General features: G+C 36.0%; 1 protein-coding gene across 1 annotated transcript in view; it reads left to right on the forward strand.

Moving 5' to 3' along the window:
- AK9 (adenylate kinase 9) overlaps positions 1 to 24,023 on the forward strand; it is a 71,206-nt gene that overhangs the window by 23,874 nt on the left and 23,309 nt on the right. Inside the window, 9 exon segments of the mRNA XM_019474613.1 lie at positions 1,119 to 1,252; positions 1,941 to 2,097; positions 6,092 to 6,203; positions 6,655 to 6,725; positions 12,364 to 12,462; positions 17,531 to 17,737; positions 18,685 to 18,803; positions 19,788 to 20,000; positions 20,610 to 20,876. Of these exon segments, the coding sequence (XP_019330158.1) occupies positions 1,119 to 1,252; positions 1,941 to 2,097; positions 6,092 to 6,203; positions 6,655 to 6,725; positions 12,364 to 12,462; positions 17,531 to 17,737; positions 18,685 to 18,803; positions 19,788 to 20,000; positions 20,610 to 20,876 (1,379 nt within the window).

Below are 24,023 nucleotides of genomic sequence, written 5' to 3' on the forward strand. Positions count from 1 at the left end.
GTATATCCAAAATGGACATTAATGAAATATATTTATAAGGGTCTAAAATGGAAATGAAATAAATGTGGATTGTGAGGTAGTTTTTACAAATTTCTTTGTCTTTTTAAAGAAAAACATTTGCTCCTTAAATTATATTCTTTCTTTAATTTATGACATTCTATACCAGCAAAAGATATTGAAGAGAGCACTAAAGAAAGATCTATTTCTTGAACTGGAGAAGTAGAATATAATATCTTTAGCTATGATAACTGTAAAGTCTGTTTGGTTTGGGGTTTGGGTTGGGTTGAGGTTTTTTGCAGAATGGAAACAGTAAGATATTGTCCCTTTCCCAGGGAGCTTGTAACTTGGCAAAAATAACCTGATAATGTGTAAATTTGTGCATGTAAAAAGTATCAACACAATCAGTGAAAAGTCTTGGCATAATTACAGAAAGTAAATACAGCATTTTTTCCAAATTATACTCTTCACATAGTAGATATTACAGTTGCTTAAAACAGTTCTTCACCAAATTTTATCAAATTAGTATGTAAACTGTGAACTAACTCTTGAGTGTTCCTTAAAAAATTTTTAAACAATTACAGTCCATTGTGTCAGCAATTAATAACAAAATATGGATCCAATATGAATGTTTTGTGCATCTTAGAGAATGCAGGCTTCTTGATTGTTGACAATATACTGTCTTGATCTATGATTTGTACTGACTTTTAAATTAATCTGGTCAACCTTTTAGATTTAGGAATCAAAGAGAAATCAAATCAAAGGAAATTCTCAGGTGCTGCAGGTGTCTGATTGTTATAGTACACAAATGTCATTCCATTCATATTGAAACAATATTTCACTTAGTGGTAGAAAATACTGTGCAGTTAAAAAGGGGTTTTTTTGTAATGAGAGAGCAAACCAAGATCTTAAAACTTACCTTTATGAAATACCCTCTAGAACTGCATTCAGAAGAACTGCTATTTGATTCTTTCTCAGTATGATTGTGTAATATTGCTTAAAATGACTGCTGCACTGTAATTATGAAGTGGCTGGATTTAATTGCCTAGCAGTTATTCCTGACCAGAGGAAATTATTATTTCAGAATTTTGTGAAGCACTTTAAAAAATCTATATTGTTAGGAATGTCAGAGATAACTGCTGACCACCCAGAAGTTCAAGCGATGGTAGAAGAAGCCATAAAAAGTGCATCAGTCTCTGAAGTTACGCTGTCACCTGAAATATATGCTGAAGTACTGGAGAGAGCTATTGCAGAGGTAAAACTACAAGTACTATATAGCAAAGCACTTTTTTCTAAGAGCCACCTGTAACAGTTTATACATTATTGATACATGTTCTTAATTTTTCCATTTGAAAGATCAGTTTAGTTTATCTCACATAGTCTGAAAGCTTACATAGGATTGAGGAGAGGCTGAGCAAGATCATGAAAGACAGATCTATTGAGGACTACTATATATATATCCAAATTATTTCTGTCTTGCGAAGTACCTGGGCTACAAATTGTTAAAGGCTGGGAAAATTGTCTGAGGGAAGTATCACTGTATGCTTGCCCTATTCTTATACTCTTAGTCACTATTAAAGAGCTCAACACCAGATACAAGTGTTTAAAAATAATTGTATATGAAGGTTTGTCCGAGAATCTTGAATTGTTTTAAATTTGTTCACTGGTTTGCAACTATTGAAACTGGAATCTAAATTCTTTATAGGCAACCTTAAAAAATCACTGGCACATTAATCTCTTTGTTTAAAATGTTTTTATTTCATTTATGACATTATATGTCATTTCAGACATATAAAGTTATAAATGTCTTACTTTTTATTGTCATGAAATAACAGGGAAAAATCCTAACATTCAGAAAATCATTTTGTATTGTGCAGTCTTTTTGAACAGCTCACAGACTATCTTAGTCTTTTTATGTTACTGAACCTGACATTTTATAACAGCTTATGAAGAAGAACAAAGACAGGTTTCCTGGTGCTCCAGAAAAAGGAGGATGGGTAGTGGATAACTACCCTCTGTCAGTAGATCACTGGTCAGCTTTATCAGAAAAAGGACTTTTACCTGACACTGTTGTCTGTCTGAAGGATACAGAAAAAGATGGTTAGTAAATGCACACTGATGAAAATTAATCTTTTCTTTTTTCTGTGTTGATATCTGTATATAAAGCACACTTACAAGAAAAACTAGTAGTTGTGTTCCATTTATAAAGTTTCAGGGGTCTAGAGAAGGAAGAATCCAGTGAATCAACAAAAGTACCCCAAATTTCTTACAATTTGGATTAAGGGAATTACACAGAATTGAAAACAGGAATGCTTTACAAAAGCAACAAAGAAAATTCCTCCTATTTATAATCCTATTTACAATTTCCTCCTATTTACACTCAGCAGTAAATACCACTGGGCTCTTGCAGTTTCAGACTTTTGTATTCTGTGTCTGGCTGGCCACCAGCTTGTGATGTGGCTCTTAGTCAAATTTCTCTGTCTGTGCATTGGTTTCCCCACTTGCAAAATCAGGTTATAGATACGAACTTTCTCTGCTTGAGAGAAAAGGCGGGGGGACAGAAATACCTGTATGCAGGTGTATCATGTTCCCCATCCTGGGGTCAAAAAAGGTTGAGCAACTTCTTATCCAGACTGATACAATAGCTTAGTACCCATGAATTCAGAGGAAGGGATTTTTACTTTGTTGTTTCAAGCAGGAAGGAAGGTTGGTACCAGGCATGAAAAACTGAACGGATTCATACACTGTTAAAAGTTTTGCCTGCCAAATCATGTCTTAATGGATTATGCCCACTTGATTCATACCACACCGCAAGTTTCATTGCCCTGTGGCAATGTTTGATCATTACCTGTTCAACCCAGTCTATTATCAAAAGGTCTTTTCAGTAGTAGAAACTTCCCTTCAAGAAAGGAATGATAGGTGTATTCATACTTAGTTCAAGAAAGCTCACTAACTGCCCGATACTAGAATCAGTCCAGAGAACTTTTCAAACCCTTGTCCCTGAGTATAAAAATCAACCTGAGCAAATCAAGATTACACAGTTTACTCAGAACAGATTTCTTACTTAAAAAAAAACCCAAACAACCTTTTCAGAAGCATGTTGTCTGATCAGCTAATCATCCTCACAACTCATCTACAGTACCTAAACTACTTGGTCACATAGCTTTGTGAAATTTTGTAACACCTTAAACATCTTAACTAAAAGTCTTCCGGTGTGGCTGGAGCTCGTATACAGACTAAATACAGACTGAACATTTCTATGAGGAAGTTCTAGATCCAGTGTTTCAGAAAATCATATTTGGTGTTCCTATCGTTCAAGAAGACCTCATCTCAGATACTTCCAGAAAGCACTTAAGGACAAATTGCATTTCCATGCCTCATCTTTGCTTCTCAGACATTTCAAGCATATTGAAATGTTCATGAACCTAGTTTCTGGGACACAGTGCGTTGTCCTTTCTTATAATCACAAAAAGAACCTTATTCATGTAGTTGGCATGCAGTAATGTAGTATTAATACAGTGTACTAAATAACAAACAGCAGGAGTCAAGCTCTAGCCTTTTCTGCAGGGAGAGGACTGAGGTGGAAGAGGTGCTTTCAGAATTATTTTAACTTTCTCTTCACTTCTCAGAATTTAACAAATAAGTGAATTAATTGGATAAAAGAAAAGGTTGTCTCATCATCCCTGAAAGGCTTTATTCTGGATGAGATACTTTGAGAACAGATAATCCTTCATGGGAACCAGGTTGAAAACTGGTCAATAGTAACTGCCCCATTTTTTTCTTTCGGGAAGGGAAGAACTTGGGAGTCCATAGCAGAGGCTTCCAAATGAAGACCTTTCTAGGGCTTTCAAATTATGTGCTTCCTTCCTGCAGTGTACACCTTTCTGCCATTCCCACTAGTTCTCAAAACCTAGCTCTCAATTACTTGTTCTAATCTGAACAATCTATTTTATAGTCTTGGAAGCCATCTCTTTCATGCAATCATCTTCTGTTTTTCTAGCCTGATAGATGGCAGATTCTTTAAAGCATAAGTGTAAACCTTTCCTAGAGGTTAGAGAGGTCCTTCATGAAACCTAAATTTCGTGCTCACAACCCTGATGGTACCTCTGTTTGAACTAACACTGTTATAGTCTTTATATCACATAGCAAAAAAGACTTCTTTCTTAATTACAATGCATTTGGCCCTATCTGTAAGTAGATTTCAGGCTTGGAAGGAAATCCACCATTCCCATTTTTAATGTATTTGAGATGATAATGAGTCTATACCCTAATTTTATCCCTGGAGCTGTATCAGGCTTTCATATGAATCAATGACAATTCAAAGTTTCATTCACTGGTGGGAGGAAATGAATTAACATACTTTAAATGATAAAGCATGTATTTTTTACTGTCTCAGCTTGAAACAAGTCATGCGCAAATTGAATACAACTCATACTATTTGTAGCCTATCATAACAAATTGAAGTGAAATATAATACTGGCATAGAGATTTTCTTAACAGATTTCCAGTTGCATTAAAACAGGACATTGCAAGAACATTGTTCTTTCAACCAGAATCAGCTGAGCTACCTACAAACCTGCTCCATTGGCAAGCTAGCTTATTTCTGGTTAATACCAGTAGCAGATATTCTCAGGACAGCCACTTAGCAATTTGCTAATTTATTATCCATTATTCTAAAGGCTTGTAGGTCACTTGCTCAATTTGACCAAGTAATACTAAAATCCTTCATTGATGAAACAATATTGAATCCTTTGAATGAGAAACACACGTGCTGGTGCCCAAGGAAGAAAGAATGGTTGGTTATAGTATAGTAATTGTGATTCTTCTTTATGTTCTGCATATGATAATTCTGTAATTAAAGCTGCTTCACTTCAGTTCAATGTCATTTGGACTCTGAATAATGAAGTAAATTAATGCTCTTTGGCATTGCTGCTTTTCATAATACTGTGAGAAAACACAAAGATGGGAAAGTGCATGCCTGGACCACCAGGCAAAGCCACTGAAAACTCTCACAACTTTTTTTGCAGAAGAATACCAAGACAGAATTATCTAAAGATTAGTTTACAAACTACATTTTAAAAAAATTCCCTTCACTCACCCTCCCTTTTTCCAAAATACATTTAATTGAAAGTATTGGTTTAAAATATAAACCCGTCACACAAAATTATCATCTGCTTCAAATCAACACCAATGTTCCTAACAAGTAACATCTCTCACAATTCAAATTTAGATAAAAATACATTTTATGTTAGTTGATGATAGTGATCATGTGAGATATGGGGGGAACAATTATGAGTAAAGTGAGGTGAAAGAGACAAGATTGTAATGTCTGCTATAGGGTTTGGCTAAAAGTGTAGCTTTTTGCTTATGGATATGTTTCCTTGAAATTAGCTATTTTGTTTCATTTTGTTCCTTTTTTTTTTTTTCCTTTGGGCAATTGTGTTAACTTTTTATTCGATTCCCACTAATTTCTGTCACTTAAAGAATAATGTAGTTGTGGAGTTTACATTTTCACAGCATTCTGAGTCATTGCTTTGTAAGCTATTCCCTGAACTAGTCTAAACTGGCATAACTCCACTGATGGAAATGGGTTTCAGCCACGCAGCCATATATCATAAATCTATTTGCCAAAGTAAATAAGTCAGTAGAGTTCCTAGTAGGAACAGCATATTCTTCATTTCTGACAACCAACTGTAGTAGTATAGGTATGTACATTCTTTGTACTTTTATTTGAATGTTTTTCATTTGTTTCTTCATAGTGTTCTTCGCACACATACAAACAAAATAAATGCCAGAGTAATGCATGATATACAGAAACATAAGATAAATCCTTTCAGTGCTGTCTCCCCTTATAACCTTCATCATAACCTTCCCATATTCCAGACTCAGTTTATTAGGTGTTTGAAATTGAAAACAAAGCTCTAAAACCTTAGAAAGCAACAGTATAACATTTCAGTGGTATATATGCCTTTTCTTGGCTTTAAAAAGAAGTAGGAAAGTTGTCTATCATTTATTAAATAATTTTCCTAACTCAAATAACCTTAGTTTTATACAGATGCATAAAACTCATTACTGTTGTGTAATTGTACTGCAGGAGTCTGTATACTACGCAGAACATACTTAGCAAATAGGGATGAAATTAATTCTAAGATTTTGAAAAGACTAACAGATGAAGCATTAGAAAAGAAAGAAGAAGAAGAAGTAAGGTAAAATATTCCAAATATCTGAATGTATAAAATGAGCACAAGAAAATTCTAACCTTTCTTTGTGTTAAAGGTATCAATGCATTTATCAACACAAATGTGCACTAAGACTAGTTGTGATGTATACGAAATAATCCAGTATGTGTTAACTTTGAGGAATATCTCATTTAGATCAGTAAATATGGTGGCAGAAGATTCTCTTGCTAAATGCATTTTCATTAGCCTTTCATTAGTCCAGCCTTTTGATGCAATGAGACAATAACATTTTAGATGATAAAATATATTTTATTTTTATTTTGTACAACCCAAATTATGTTTCAGTTCCCAATTGTATATTGTGTACTTCCACATCTATATTGTATATTTCCACATCTTTACTTCACGTTTACTATATCTGCAACTTGCTTCAGTAGTATTTATATAAGTCTTAAGATGAATAATCTTTTACTTACAGAAGAGAAATGCAAGAAATACTGACATCGGAGGAAGACCAATCTCTAGAGGCTGCTGCGGAGAAAGGTGAAAGTGTGTATCATTTGACTTCTATTTTATCTAATTATGTGTTTCAAATCATTTAGCAATTTAGTTTTTATGCAGATTTTACAGTTTTGATTTCCTTTTTACATTCAGCATCTAGAAAAATGACTTTATATTACTATCTTTGCTGATTCAGGCACTCATTTCTATGTGTCATTCATAATGGATGTTACAGGAGAGAGACGTGTATTAAATCAGCCAGCAGAGTTGCAGTTTTCAATAAATCCGAAGGACAGGACTCTCTATCTCCTCTAGTAACTTTTCTAAGTGGGTTATTAACCATATTGAGACTTCCTACTCATCAAAAAATCTGTATCCCCTCACAAGTTAGAAAACATTGTTAGAACTTAGACAAGAGCTAATAAGAAAATCACAAAACTGTCTTATTTTCTGTTCTTCCTTCAAGAAGCTCAGCCTGAAGCAATTAAAGGGGAATGGAAATTATTTTAGGAGTGGCTCTCTTAACATGCATTAAGAATTGCTGAATCTGGTAGCAACATACATTATGAATTGCTGAATCGAGTAGCCCAGTGGAGGTGGGACTGCTGCAGCTGCTGCTGCAGCTCCACATCCCCAGGACCATGCAGTAATGTATTCCCATTTCCCCTTTCATCCTCTTCTTACTCTATTAAGAGTATAATGCTTGTTCCTCCCCAATCCACTTTGATCCCTCCTTCTCCTTGCCTTTGGTCCTTCTTAGAAATGCCTCATACTATTGTAAGTCTCTCACAATCCCAAACTGCTTTTCCTGGCATCCCCTAATGAGTCTCATACCCTGTAGGCAGTAATCCCTCTCAGCCAGGGAAAGCCTCTCTGGTGGACTCATCTCAATAGATCTCATACCCAGACAATGCCTTCGTCATCCACTTCTAATGACCCTGAGGGGAGCCAAGTCAAAGTTATGTTTGTTCTGATTAGGTTATTGGGGTTCCCCCACCTGTCATTGTTCCTCCCCTCCTTTGTGCTTATGGAGATTAGCCTTTAATAACATAACCTAACGACATAAAAAATAATGGAATTATGTGTATTACATGAGGTTTCCCCTCTAATAACAATATTAATAAAACATTTTGGGTAGAGACTTTCTTACTTTGCTTCTTTCTGTATTGACAGAACCGCATATTATTTTTGTTTAGCCACTCTTTATTTCCTGTAAAGATTCTACTTTTATATCAGAATTGTGCTATACTTTGTTTCCAGCAATGAAAATATAATTGTCCTGGGCACGAGTGAATAATCTGTGAGGAGTGAGATTTTGCACCTCAGACAATTCCGTCAGTTGGGTCGAGGTTTAGAATTAATTCCAGTTAGTTTCAACGTTTTTGAACCTCAGCAGTCAAAAAAGTTGCAGGGTTGTACTTTCCTTTTTGCCTTCTTTAATCACTGCCTACTTTCTTAGAAGAATGTTGCTGTCTGAATTGGATCTGTTGTCAAGATGAAGTACCATGCACGAGTATCTGTCTCTACATTAAGAACTAGGTTGAGGTCTTTATAGAGTATTTTCTTCCTCTGCTATGGGATCTCAAGGTTTCTCCATTACAGCCTAAATTATCACCTAAGGCCTAGAGCTGAAATTAAAAATTGAAGCGCATGAATTCCCACCTTTTTTTTTTATTCTCTCAGTAGTGGGGGCCTAGACTGCCACTGCTGTCTTCCTTTCAAACTTAACATACTGGTTTCTGTAGAAACATATTATGGCCAAGTTTAAGTTCTGTGTTGTCAATATGTCTCACACACACTTTCTTTCATTATCCAGTCTGGTGTTTATTTTACCTATATATAACAAGGCCTAAGTCGTAAAGGTAGTGTAAGATAGACTGAATATGATAACAAGCTTTTAATTTTTAATTAAGTAACGTTTCACCTACTCTCTGAAAAAAATACTCTAGCTTTGTAGGTTTCTTTAAATTACATATAAACTTTACAAAAATTCTACATTATAACTTTTTATAGTTTCTAATAAAACACACAGCTCTTCTCCAAAGTGAATGAGTTCTAAAGTATTAAATATAAAGGGTTCTACACAGATACTCTATTATCTCTGTCTCAAACAACAAAGTTCATCTTAGTTTTGAGTATCTAACTCATTTTGATCTGAGTGCATCAAAACAATAATTATTAAGGATAGAAGTAATAATGTCATATACACACTTGTGCTTTTAACACGTGATAAGCCCTTGTTCAGAGAAAATAATTTTCCTACGCCTACATTTGATTTCAATAATCAAATACTGACTCACCAAAACACTTCAGTCATGCTGCTCTTAGCCTGACATCTGCCATCAGCACATTGACTACAGCTTTTCTCCCATGTGACACGTCTTTACAAAAATATAAATGAATGATATGTTCACAGTTTGGGGGTTTTTTATATAGCAGTTATGGTATAAAAATGAAAACTCAGAAAAATACTCCAGAGTCCCAATCACGCTCTTTTAATGTCTCATATATCATATCATATGGGAATGGTTCAAAGCTGCACCAGGGGAGGTTTAGACTGGACATTAGGAAGCATTTCTTTACCGAGAGGGTGATCAAACACTGCAACAGGCTTCCTAGAGAGGTGGTCAATGCCCCAGGCCTGCCAGTGTTTAAGAGGCATTTGGACAATGCCCTTAATAACATGCTTTTACTTGGTCAGCCCTGAATTGCTCAGGCAGTTGGACTAGATGATCATTGTAGGTCCCTTCCAACTGAAATAGTCTATTCTGTTTAAATGTGCATTTCAATAATGGCAATTTTTGTAACCTCAGTGGGACATTGAAGTAACTGGGAAGCTTCAGGACTGAATGTATTCAAATTTATAATATCGTTTGTGTTTAAAAGGAAAAAATGGTTCCAGTAATGAGCAAGGTACTTACACATGTCTTAATGAGAGTGAAAGTAAATGGGGAAGGAGACTTCAGGTAAATTTAACAAATGTATTTAAATTAATTAGGAAGCTAAGTTCAGTGCTGCAAATGTCTGCTGAAGGTACACAAAACAATTTATGTGGAAACTCTTGCTTGTAGTGTCTAGCTGAAAATTATAGCCCCACATCTTTTTTCATGTCTGTTGACACAATTATTCTGAGCTTAAATTATTTTCAGGAATTTCTTACTGTATTTAAGCATTTTTGCAGCAGCTTTGCACGAGTATGGATTTATTTATACTAGGAGTCAGCTATATGACTTCATGAGAATGTGTTTCAGGCATTGTAGAAGAGTTATACAGCTTCAGGTAGATCTGTGGGTTCATTCCAATCTTCCTGAAGTAAAACTTGGCATATTTCTTTCCTGCCACATTTCATCAATAAAATGTTCCATACAATTGATCTTATCCACTGAAGCAAACAGTTGTCATGGTTTAAGACTTCATTTTCTGTACTTTATTTGTCAGCCCTGCTTTTCTGCCAGAGATTACCCCCTTTCTATAGCAAACTCAACTGGAGCACACCTATGCCTATGCCTTGGTCACCGTAGCTCAGGGTGGTGTGTTAGTACAACCCATCTTCACTGATGTCTCTTCTGCTACTCTTGCTATTTTGGCAGAAGGTCTTGCAAGAAATAAATGAGTAGCTGGAGCTGATAATTCCAGCTGTCGGCTCCCGTGCTTGTCCTTCACAGCTGTTAATACCAATATTTGTTACAAACTCTTTCATATCGACCCCAACCCCCCGCCTTTCTCATATTGCAGATGGTGGAGGGTTGAATCAATACCCATCTCTTTAGCTTTTATTTTATGTTCTTGCTTTTTTATTTTTATCATTGTGTTAAACTCAGTAAGATATTTCAAACAACAACAAAAAATAAATATAATAATAATAATTAAACCTGTACATGTTAGGACATTTCCTCTTTAGTCTTTGAAGATAAATGCTTTTTGGAATCAACTGTAATTATAACATTTACCAGGCAGTTGATGTGTGCTCAGTCCTACAGCCTCTAAATAGACTTCCTTTGTTTTTCTTGTCTGGCTTGCATCCTGATTTGTTTTTTGCCTACCTCTAACTGGAGGCTTTTCAGTGAGAGAGTTTGAACAAGGACAATTTATTAATCTGCAGACAAGGGATAGCAAATTACTTGTACCACAAACTTCAAAGCAAGCTGTAGTGATATTAACTTCACAGTTTGTTCAGTCTTTGAGCAAACTTGCATGATCTTCAAAGCCATTTTCTGCCCTCCTTCGTAAGCCAGATATGATAATTACATTCTAATACCTGTAATCACAGCATTTTAGGCAGAGAAATTTCAAAATTTGAAACAGAAAGGTTATGAACAACTTTCTCAGTTAGATTCCAAATACCTTCAGTTCTTAAATTCTTTCAGTCTCTCATTCAGAGAAATAAAGGCTAAGGGATATTGGTTTAGTACAGCTATGCATTCCTTTGCAGAAAAAAAGAACAAAAGCCTATGATTAGAGCTATCAGCCTCTCTGAAAGCTCTTGTCACTTTCTGAACATCTATAAGGAAAAGGACATCTTCTTAGTCTACTTTGTTTAATGTCTGTCCATCTGTCTTCCTTGGCCCTATCCAGCACCAGTCTTGTAAATGGAATCTCTTAAGTGTTTAGACACACTGTAAAATTTAGACATGCTTAGCTTCTGTGCCACAGCTATTTCCATTGAAGTCTCTAGGACTGTCTGTGATTAAGTTATGTATGCATGTGAGAATTTGCATGTTGACAGCCTTAAGAAAGTGTCTTCCATTTTGCACATATTTTTCTGCATGTCATTTTCCTCTTTGTGTGTGTTATGGACTCGTGATTTATTTATTACAGAGCATAAAAACTCATTTTGCTTGACTGCATTTGCTTGACCTCTTATTCACTAGAATAAGTGAAGAATTTTCTCAATTTGACACATGCTAAAGGTTGTGGTTTTTTGTCTGCTAACTATATAAGATGCTTGTTTACGAGATAAAGTTTCCCGATTCTGCATAAATCAGAAATTCAATGTTTCCAGCCTGTTTTTCATGATGTTTGTGGTTTCTCTGCCAAAAAAGAGATGTACATAGAAACAAATGCCATAATTTCAGATTTTTAAATACATTCTTGTTTAACGTGATTTGAGTATTGGGTAATCATAACATGTTGAGATGTACTAGTGGTGTTTTATTACTCTAGCAATGGTCTAAGGACATAAGCAAAACAAGGCTTGTAGGAAAAAGTAATATTCTTTATTGACCAACTGATACAGTTGGAAAAATTACACCGGTCTTCAGGTGCACAAACCCTTCTTCAAGTCAGAAGCACTTCTGCCCAACAGGAGCTGTTCTGGAGAACACCAAGTGCGCTCTTTTGCAAGGTCTTGTTTTTGAGCGTAGTTTGAGCACAGAACACATAGATTATAACGAATGAAAAATTTTCTTACATAAAAGCACTGAATTAAATAAAGTACTTCTACACTTTATTCACAGTCATGTGGCATCTGATAGATGGTGTGCCTTTCCCCACGGATCAGGTAGTTGATCTTAAAATGTTTTGGTCAGTGTGCAATACCTGAGCATTAAAATAACTAACTCATTTTTTGCAGGGGATCAAATATAAGTTTTGCAGTGTGATCCAAAAATATCTTTATATCTATAGTGCCTCCATCACCCCTCAGTGGGTTTGTTAAAGTTACTAATTATTTTATTTGTGCCAACAGAATTTGAGGACAATGAGCAGCTTCTACCTGAAACGGAACAAATGCCCCAGAAACAGTTCAGTGACTCTGCAGATTATAAAGAAGCATCTAAACCTACAGGTTGGCCTTGTAGCACATATAATCTCTCTTACTTCCTAGTATCAAGAATTGTACGCCTTCCTTTTCTGCACGCTTTTGCTATTGGCTGTAAATATCATTCCTTACCTTAACTTTTTTCTTTTAAAGAAGTTTATAGCAGAATAGTCAGGTTCAAGTTAATTAAACACTTATAAATGCAATTAAAGGCATGTTGTTATTTCCTGTTAAAGGTAATGCACCAGGTATTTGCACTTTGAAAAACAACACAATCCCACTATTGCCTCTACTGCCTAAATACCAAATTATAAATCTGTACAGGGATCTATGGAAATAACAAATAAAGTGAGCATTGCTGAAATTCCAGGTTGACATAACCTCTCGTATTCAGAAATCCATGAGCACTCTCTACAGGATGAAGTGATAAGGGAGGGAAATCAGAGGAAAAAAGCTTTAGAAAGTCACTCTCATGGATTCTGACTCCCCAAAAAAAGAAAAAGTAGAAAGAAGAAAATACCAGGAAAAAATGGGGGAAAAAAACCCTGGAAATAATCAAATTGCAGTATTCACAAATACCTGCATGTGATTTTAAAAAAACCCAGTTCTACAGACCATTTTTAAATTAATATTATATCCACATTAATCAGAAATTACTAGTCCATTCCCTGTGACATGGGAGCTTGGGAAAAATGGGAATGGATGAATTTTAACATTGGATGTGAATGATCAAAATATGTTCTGTACTTTCCTTAGTCATCCATTGTCCTGCTAACAGCTTGCTAGGTTTCACATGGAGTCATGTTTTCTTCTTTTCGGTATAAGGTAAAATTCTGCAGCACACGGAACTCCATAGAACCATAAGCTAATGAAAAGATATATGAAATCCTATAATAGCCTTCTCTCAAAAAACACTTTGAAGGCAACTCATCTGTAATGGAGACGGTCCTGCTTTAGTTTTAAAATATACATTTTAGCTTTTATCTACTAGAATTTTTAGAATATGTTGAAGTCCAAAAGAGAAATAAAACATTTTATTTTTAATAGCAAGTTGTTAAAAATACACATTTTTATGCATTAGAATCAACTTAATCTGTAAACTGAACTGCTTTTTTTTCCCCAAACATCATAAATCAGTACACACAATGTAAGTTTGTCTACTAAGTACATTTCACTGAAATATGCTGAAAATTACTTGGCAGCATATATTTATAAGTAACTAATGAAAAGTCTGTATAAACAAACGACATGGTCTGTTTCAAAAAGACAAATGAAAATACGTTCATAATGAAATACATATCAGTTCCAAGGAATGGAAGTGTCACTGTTATCCTACATTTTGCCTTTCTGTTTATTTTGATAGTTAAATACTAATGAAGAAGACATGCTGGCTTCTGGTGTCTCTGTCTCAGCTTTGGCAGGGTTTGAGAGGGGAGGAAAGAAGGATTTTTTCATCTTTTTTGTTGCTGAATATGGACTGAGGGCAGAACAAGTCATATCTAACACTAGCAGAACACTGGAAAAAAAGTCTTTCCTTCCCCAGCAACTCACTTGGAGAACACGGGGGCAGAAAGCCTTTGAGGATTGTTTGTCTCTATGGTAACTATGATCAGTAAAAGCAAAGAAGACACAGAGCAAAAGAATATGAGAGATTGCCATATAGGCATTCCCTGTGAAAGCTCCAGATTTAGGGCTGGGGAGGATCATTTCCTATCACTTCTGTGATAAGGAAAAAAATTAGGAACAGCACTGTTAGATAGACCGCCACCTCCTCTGAAGGAAACTTGTTTGCATTTTTAGATCCAGTTATTTTTAAACCATTACTGTCTTTTCAAGTATTTTTCTTTACTATGTTTCTTATTTCTTTAAAAATATCTTCTCACTGTAAATCACCTCTGCAAGCAGAATTATTATAACTTTTATCTAATAGCAAAGGTACAGCTGCCTTACTTACTTAAAAGTATTTTCAGTATTTTTGATCCCCGAGACCCAGTTTGAAACAAACCAAATGCCAGGGAGGCAACACTTTTGTAATAGTAAGGTTCAAATACCTGAATCAAAACCAAATAATGTTTGGGTTGTCCAATTTTTGGGTTGTCCCTTTTCCTTAGGAATGCAATCCTTTTTTCTTTTGTTACTTCTCCCCTCTTTCCAGGGGAAAGTTTCTCCAGTTCACTTAGGCCTGTGTAATCTATTTAAGAACTCCATAAGTATGCAATGGTTGCTGCTAGATACGTTTCCTTAAGAAAGAAAACTCTCAGATAGAGGTAATCTGATGAAATTACGTGTCTGGAGTAGAGAATCAAAGCAGGAACACATGCTGGTACATCATTTGCTAAATACGGCCTATCAGGAGAGGTGTAACGTGAATTGTAATTGTTTCTGAGATTAAGGTTCATACGGGAAGCATTCTATTGAGTGGATTTGTTACCATGTTCAATATTCTGTCTCAGACGATGTCAAATACTCATTTAAATCCATTATTATCCCTGTATATTTCCAAAGTTTCATGACCTACTTAGAACGGACAGGTTTTTAAAGGGCAGGACTATAAAAGACGATCTGTTGAAGGCTAGATCCAGACAGCCCACATTACCATCTTCTGTATGTTACTGCTTTGAATAGGGCTGTGGTTCACAAGGCAGTACATGTGATTTCCACAGTGTGAATGTGCCAGGGATAACACGTGCAAAAAGCAGTTAGCGTAACCTAGTTATTAATGTATCCTTTGCTTATTTTCTTAAAATCTGTGTTCCTAATGGAATCATCATTACATAATGCATTAGTGCTGCCCAAATTTAAGCAGGTTTTACTTGGCTACATCTCTGTCTCATTTGGAATACATCACTGCAGAATGCAACATAATTAATTATGACATTTACACAACATCTTTTAATGTACATAAAAAGGGAGGTATTTTCATGTTCCTATTTAGAATCACGGCAAGAGACAGAAATGTCATTGCAGGGGATAACTAATGTAATGATGTATATAGAATGAATGTGTAGTTTAGTAAAATGCAAATGTTTGTAAATATTTTCAAGAAAAAAATAATTTCTAATTCAAGATCAGACTATTTGAAATCTGCCAGGTGTTTTTGCTTAATGATATGCCCTTTTGCACTTTTGGTTTATGTTCGGACTAATAATCATTCAAACAGAGGGAAGGTTAGCCACTGAGGTGTCAGTCTATTAGTTGTGTTGTTCAAAGTTGTAAAAAGAAGAGAGGAAACATATTAAGTATTCTTTGTTATAAAAGATCACAAAAATACTTGCCAAAATGCTTATTTGTTAACCTATCATTTAAAAATGGCTCAACTAAAATAAAGTTTTGCAGTTCATCTTGGGGACAGCATGTCAGGACACTGTGAGGGCCAACTGATCCCAAAGGAACAGGGAGCTGGGAGCAGAGTGTGGTAATATGGCCATCAGGACAGGGCCCGGCAGCCAGAGCCTGTCCCACCACCCTAGCCAGGAGCAGGGCAGCTCCAGCCGGGGGCATTGGGCACGTCCCTGGCGACAGGGACAAGCTGAGGCCGGGCTGGGATGTCGGCCTGTGGGTGGGCCCAGCTCAGCAGAGCCCATGGCTGTGCAGGCCCGTGGGGAGGTAGGGACAGGCCCTGCTGCGGCATTGCTGGGGCAGGGGCTGACGGCCCCGGGGACTGACATGGGGTCCTGGGCCACGGGCAGGTGGAGGGAGCCCCAGGGGCCTGGGCAGGGACAGCCAGGCCCGGGGATGCCCTTGGGTCCCTGAGCCAGCATATGAATTGCCATAGAGGGCCTGATTTATTTCAAATCTCAGTTTATCATATATATAGTAGAGGTAAATGGGGGTATTGAAAGAATGAAAATACAGCCTCATAAGTGGAAGAATAAAATTCTTAAAAGCACCCAAGTATCTAGAAATTTACTATATTTCTAGAGGACTACACATTAAGACCCAGACCCAGGAGATGTAGACATTGCAGCGCCCAAAACTGCCATACTAACTTTTAAGTGCCTGGCTTCATATATGGAATTAAGGGTTGTAGAAATAAGCACAACAAGCAGCAAACTAGCAAGGGGCCAACCTTAGTAAGCCACAAAGGAACGTCAAAAGGAGGCATGTATTTGAAACCCTGCATCTTTTTAAATTTGGCCGATGACAAAAGAATGGGAGTCCCTAACTAGCTCTTTGGCAATTAACTCACTGGAGGCAGGGGACTGGCTTGCTTTCTTCTGGAAGACGGTAGTGGCATGGACCTTTGATATAATAGCTTCATAGGTAGCTTAGCCATCCAAGTCAGAAAAATTTGTTAGATGTGTTCCTTGTCCTGCAGGCGCTCACATATCCCAGCTGCTATTGACACTTGCAGGTAATGCTTTAGTTGGTAGCATGTTAGACAAAAGTTAGGCAGCGTCTCTGCTCTGACCATTATGTTTAGTCCTGTTTCCTGCTGAATCTTACTGGTACTTAATCACTGAAAAGAGGAAAAACACCTAGTAGTATGCATTGTATTTCTATTCACGTAAAGAGAACATACTCCACTTGAAAAAGAACAGATACCTAACATGCAACCTGAACACTCCACAACAGCTTCAGTAACTGAACCTGAACATGGTCAGAACATGAAGCTGCTTCTTTGCAGTGTATGCTAGTTTTCCTACTCTTTACTCCTTCCTATACTGGCATGTTCCATATGAGGCATGACCATATGGATAGCCTGTCAAAAATTGATCATCATTAAATCATAATTTTTAAATTAATGTATATTCCGTATATTTCTTTGCAGAAAGAGTCATTATATTTATTTGTGTGCTGATTTAAATAACCATATGCAAATTTAGTTAAGTAATTTGACCTTCTTTATTTTCCTGGAGAAGCATCAGTATATACTATATCAACATAATGAATTTGGCATTTTCAAGGTGTCTTTGTAAACTACTCATATAATAATTCATAATTTCAGTAAAAAAAATCATTAAAAATAATTGCATTTAAAAAAATATGCCACCATATTTGAGGGAAATAAAAATAATCCTAAAGCATAATGATAATTTTTAAATGCAAAACATTTTAGAGGAGCATTGCCTTCTGTATGCTATTTGATTTTCAGAAATCATACTACCTGAGTTTGCAGAGGATGATTTTCCAGATATACCAGAAATGGAAATAATTAAAAGGAAGATTGACCTTTTCATGCATGACTGGCAAACAGTGGAGTCAGAAATCAAGCAGTCACCTCTAGTTCAGGTTGTTGTTTTAGAGATTGCTGAGCAAACTCCAGAAAGTCTGCTTAATCAAACTATGCTGGTTATGGAAAGTAAGTAATACTGTTTATGTGATTTACACTTAACCTACCAAGAGGGATTTTGGAGAGCTTGTATGATGAATATATTGGGGGGGTAGGTTATACTCAGTTCTGTATTGCTCACATGAAGTGGGAACATGACATGCTGCGTTCTGTGGGTGAGCTGAAAAGCACGCTAGCAGCCTTTAAGACATAGGAAGAGTGGTGAATATATATATTTGAAAAATACATATATGGCTACACAAATATGTACATAATAGCTCCCTAAACATCCTGACAGCGCAGTTCCCCAGTTACTTGCTCTATCTGTTCATGTCAGGATACTGGTTTGAGAAATGGACAGATAACAAAGGTTCACTAATAGACAATATTCATTGAAGTCCATGAGACTTTCAGGGTGTGCAATAACCTAATCTACCCACCTGCACAGATTGTGTTTCAAGACTGGATTTTTAGAGCATTGATTTTTTTTTTGCAAATTACCTTTCTCACTTGTGTGCTCAAATCTCTAACAATTTTGCGTACTGGATAAATAATATTAATCCTACATTTTTCCTATCATTACTATAATGCAAGTGTTTTATTAATGAAAACATCTGTTGTGTTAGCTTTATAATCAAATAAAATTTGACTGATGATTTTCCCCAATGAACAATAGGAAAAAACCTGTTGCAAACAGTGATGGCACTATCTGTTTGTATAATACTTTTGTACTACATGTTCCCATTGAAAATACCAATTTACTTCAACCAAAAAACAACCAGTAGAATTTCCATTTTTGGAGGAAGCAATATATTAATTCTGTGGAGAACATTTTGTTCTCTGAGTAGAAGAAATGCAATATACAGTTGGCATGATTTGCTTTCACATATGTGGTTACTTTTGTGGACAAAGAGAATATATTCTGGCATAGCCAAATGAAAAATATTGAAACAGAAAAAAAAAATTAACCTTTTCAGAACCTTTTAAATATCATGGTTGGGAATTATCTGCTGAAGACTTAGATGAGGAAGCAGAAGATCTGGCTGCTGAAGGGGAAGATGAAGAAGTTGAAGAAGAGGAAAATGAAGATGAAGAAGTAAGCATGCTGGCTTTGTCTATTTATGCTTTTATTTTAACTCATTTATTTTCAGTTTGAACATAACCCCAGAGAAGTCAGATTTTGCACCTGATTTTGTATGATCCAGTTTCAGCCTTCTTACAGAATAAATATCAGCATATGCTTCAAGAACACTTTCATTGTATTCCTATGTTCTGGCTGATAGTAGTTTTACTCCAATGAGAAGCATAAATACCCCATGCTAATAGAGAGAATGAATGTACCTAGTTTTGCCAGATGGCAAAGAGGGGTTTTATTAAAGAAACAAATGTGAACTTTGATTTCTGTCAACTAACAATGATTCTGTGAGCCATCATGTAAACATCAGAAGATGCAGAGTCCTAATGTGCAATCCCCTGTTTCATCTCAGCTATTGATAAAATTTTCAAACACCCACTTTAAAGAAATTAAAGGTCTAGCTTCACCTTGTATTTTCATCCTATATTGGAAGATGCCCATCTCCAAATTTAACAGTACAAGATATCCATATACTGTACCGGAGCAGTATTAAATAGATTTTTTAGAAATTAATTTTATTGGATAAGTAATCTGACTTCATAATACCAGTTCTTATTGCCTTTTCTGAAGAGGTCTACTTCTGCACGTTTAGAAGCAACAGAAAGTGAATTTCAAGAACGCAGCAGGAAAAGATTTTATCATAGATACTTCTAGCTTAATTTTGGTCTTCAACAGCTAACTATGATATTATTTCAAATTTAAAATGGTCATTCTTTTCTCAATAATTGTCTCACTAGACTGGACAGTTTGTTTTCTGACTCTGAATCTAAAAAGTGTGTATTTTCAAAGAATTATATTCAGCTTACAAACTATCTTGAGAATTCCATTCTCATTCAATCCTCAGTTGATGTATTTGACATTACTTAATCAGATCTACTTGATCTACTTAATCTAAGTGAACTACTGAATTCAAATAGTTTTTGAAAATTTTTGTATTATTTTCAGGATGAAGAAAAAACTAAGGAAAAGAAAAGGCACATGGGAGACACAAAACACTTTTGTCCAGTCAGTCTGAAAGAGAACTTTGTCCTTTACCCAGGACTCTATGAACATGCAGCTAAATATCAAGAAAAGATTTATTACTTTTCAACTTCTGAGTACAGAGATAAATTTTTGAAGAACCCTGAGGAGTATGTGGCTCACAATGTACCAATACAGGTGAGAATCTTTGAAATTGTTTAAAGCAGATAACAACAGATTAAAATCACTTTTTTCCATTCCCATTTATAACTGTTTATTATTGCTGATTTTTTTCTAGGTAAAAATAAATATATCAAGCAACTCTTTGAAACAAATAAAACACATTGCTTCCCTTGTGACTTTTTAGTGTACATTGTATTAATTACATCATTAATTAACACATTGAATTAATGATGCTAATAAAGCAGAAAAGAGAGGAAGATTATAAGGGCTTACAATAATGATGATGTGATTAACAAATCACAAATATTGGGGTTTTTTTTTTATTATCTTTAAGTCTTTTTTTATAAGTGGAAGAAGGGTAAAAGAAGGGAAGATTTACCAGAATTGTCTAATGAGGTTTCATTTTTACCTACTGGCATCAACTGTCATTGTGTATTTGTTCAGTATTTCCAGAGACCAGGTAGTCTGTTTGGAACAGCAGCAGAAGGCCTGGAAAAATTAAAATGCAAAATGATGTGACTGTTTTTGATGCAATTTTTATAATGGTATTTTGGAAGTGAAAAACAATAGGGGGTGCACTGTAGACTCCAAATTGTTATAAAATATTACAATTCTTTCCTATAGGCTCCTCCTTTACGGGTGTGCTTACTTGGGACGCATGGAGCAGGTAAAACTACTTGTGCACGGCAGATAGCAGACAAATTAGGCATTTTCCATATTCAGTTTGAAGAATATCTACAGGAATTGGTCTTACCCAAAACTAAAGAGAAAGTTGGGCCCGATTTTGATGGAGAACCTGAAGAAGATGACAATAAAATGACAATTCTATCACAGGAACTGGACAACTTCTCTCAGACCATGACTAAAACTGAGACTGAAAAAAGCAAACAGGTAATAATCTGATCTTTTTTATGTCCATACACCAAATAACCATTTTCAGACCAGAATAGCAATTTCCTATAAAATTCTAGCTTGATAAAAATCACTTATGTTCAAATATTTAGTTGATGAAATGTGGAAACAATAGTTCTTGACAGTGTTTTCTTATGAATGCCACAAACATTCTTCAAAACATTTCCAAGAATTATGTATAGGTTTTTTGTAAACAGTAGAGATAGATGCTAAATGGGGCAAAAGAAGACAAACTGAGGAAAAAAAAAAATGAAGGTCAGAATAATAATGGGAAGGTATGGTTTCCTTCAAGTATTTATAATATGCAGGTTCAGTCTGGTGCATGTGCTCCAATTGCACAGGAGTTTAGAAATGTTCACTAGCAGTGCTCTCTGCACTCTCTTGGGGCAAAAGAATAGAATGCCTCTACCAGCCCTTCAGTGTGATCATACCTGGTCAAAAAATCAGAAATATTTCAGTGTTCGTAACAGGGTAAACTAGTATTTATTTAATACAGTAGGTTTTGTAATCTGGATTGTAGTGTTGTCTTTGCCTATTGGCAGCAGAGTTTCAAACCAGAAAAACCTCTTAGGTAGCATAAAATATGCCTTGTAGTTAAAAAAGTGTTTAAAATAGCTTGATATTCATGATACCCGTAAAATAATTCATGAATGATAGTTTTCAGAAAATCAGATCTTTTTCTTAATCAGATTGAATATTGGTTGAAAATTGTTATAAATGTACATTCTAAAACCCATCTCTTATGGGGTGCAATGTCCCTGAACAATAAACATTTACATAAATGTTTATCAGGAGAGAGTGATTTCTTTTATTAGACAGTGATATATTGGAAAAAACAGACAAGGTTTCAATGCAAATGAATTCTTCTTTAGACAGCAATGGAGATGATAAAAGCCTTTATTGTGTGGAGAAGTCTCAACACACAGATGCACAATATAGAAATCTTTCAAAAAACGCACAGTACAAGGACATTGAAAATCTACCTCCTAGGCAATACAAATAAGGGTTTATCCAACTCTCAAAGCTTCAGGAAGAAATAAGTTTCTGCATCACATTCTAAGAGCCTTTTTTTTTGTGCCCCTGATACCTGCAAGTTACTAGTCATCGAAGACCTTCAAAGACTTCCTACTACAGGATCTAAGGAAGCATCCAGGAGGGGAGGCAGGCTACAGAGGAGGCATACAGTAACAACATCCAGGCACAGTATTAGGGAGATGAGCACTCAGTGGAAGTTGAAACTTGTGAGGGATCTGAAGGACAGCAAGAAGAATTTCTACAGGAACAACAGTAGCAGCAGGAAGACCTGGAAAATATGAGTCTTCATCTTTTGATGAAAGACACTGAAAAGGCTGAGATGCTCAATGCCTCCTTTACCTTGGTCTTTACAAATACAGTCTAGTCTGTGGCCTTCTAGGTCTCTGTGCCTAATAGGAAAGCATGGGTAAAGAGTGGTACTACTCACAGCAGAATAGGATCAAATTTGGGATCATTTATGTAATCTGGACATATACAAGTCAATGGGTTGCATTCACAGGTGCTGAGGAAACTGCCAAAGGTGCATTCAAGGCCACTCTCTATTGTCTTGAAAAGCGGGAAAGGTCCCTGATAACTGGAAGGTAGTGTTCCTGATGAAATAATACAAGAGCAGGTAATATTGGAAGCAAATGCTTCAACACAGATGGAGTACAGATCAAAATCATGGATGTCAGAACAAAAATCCAGGTTTTCATTAGTTAAATCTAAGAGGAGGTTCTTTTGGCAAGTCAGTTTACAACTTGGTCATCACAGCCAAAAACATGGCAAGTGTTCCTGGCACTGATGGTTATGGCTGGCTCTCTCAGCTTTATTTTTTTGGCATCAATACATGTTTTACACTAAGGCACTTCTGATAGTATTTTTTCCTCATAGTCTTTTTATCTGCTGCTAAACAATCGTCTTCTACATTAGTATTTTTTTCTCGCACTTCTTGTAAAGCGCTTTATCTGATGGCATGACCAAAGCACAGCTGATGCAATTGCAGTTCTGTTTAGAAACCCATTCATTGGTCCATGCACGAAACTCTAGAGGATAATTTCCAAGGTTGTGGACTCCCTAAGCATTTCTCTGAGTATGACTGCCACCAGACTGTCCGACTATCCTGCTTTTCACTGACCCACTACCTCCACAAAATAATGTCATTTAATTTCATTTGCATCATTCTCTTTTACTTTGGCACAAGACACTAGAAGCGTATCTATCAAAGCTTAAGGTAAAGGTCAGCTGTAATAGTCAAAGCAAAAATACTAAAGGCAAACAAAACACACCATGCAGTCTGGGAAGTTTAGCAAAAAGATATCATCCTGGTTGTTTTAGTATGTGTCAACCAAAGCCTTCACGGCATTGACAGGTCTGGGGAGCAACCTTGTCCTTCAAACCACCACTATGCGGGGTGTTCTCTTTTCTGTACCCGGAATATACATCTCGTGTTTCTTTTCTTTTATCAGACACAAATGCCATTTCAACAGTTCATCTGCAGTGGTGATGTCAGCGATACATTTTTATATGGGTTCTACTGTCTTCTCCCACTTCACACATTTCTTTCAAGATGCCTCTGTGTTACAGATCTGGCTACCACTTTGCCTTCTTAGGTATCCGTTATGCCATACTAACATCTTTTAATATACACGCTGTGTATATACGTACCAGAGAAAATATACTCACACACACACTACATTAGACCTGTGGCTTCCAGCATATTCTCAAATTCTTTTGGCTACATTACCAAAATAGATGTCAGGCATAGGAATTCTTATTCAGACATGTCCTTGCAGCAAGCAGCTCCCTACCATCATTTTGAGGGTTCCTGAATCACTTTGGAACCTTTTGTTAAAAAGGATTACTCCTTTATTTTCTGACAGGTTCTGCTAACAAATTCTTTAGCAATTTGGGTTAATATGACTACTACATGAGGAAAGGACAGCAGAACTTTGTAATGAATTCACAAAAGAATCTCAGGGGACAACTTAAATCCATTTGCTGAGAGGGACAGGAGAATACCTAGCTGCATATTAAGTTTTCTCCCCAAGTGACTTTGGATGCAACTTAGGTGCACGTTTGCTGGCCACTGACACTTAAAAAACACACTCT

This window comes from Aptenodytes forsteri, unplaced genomic scaffold, assembly GCF_000699145.1.
Source record: "Aptenodytes forsteri isolate BGI_AS27 unplaced genomic scaffold, ASM69914v1 Scaffold217, whole genome shotgun sequence".
Taxonomy (NCBI): Eukaryota; Metazoa; Chordata; class Aves; order Sphenisciformes; family Spheniscidae; genus Aptenodytes; species Aptenodytes forsteri.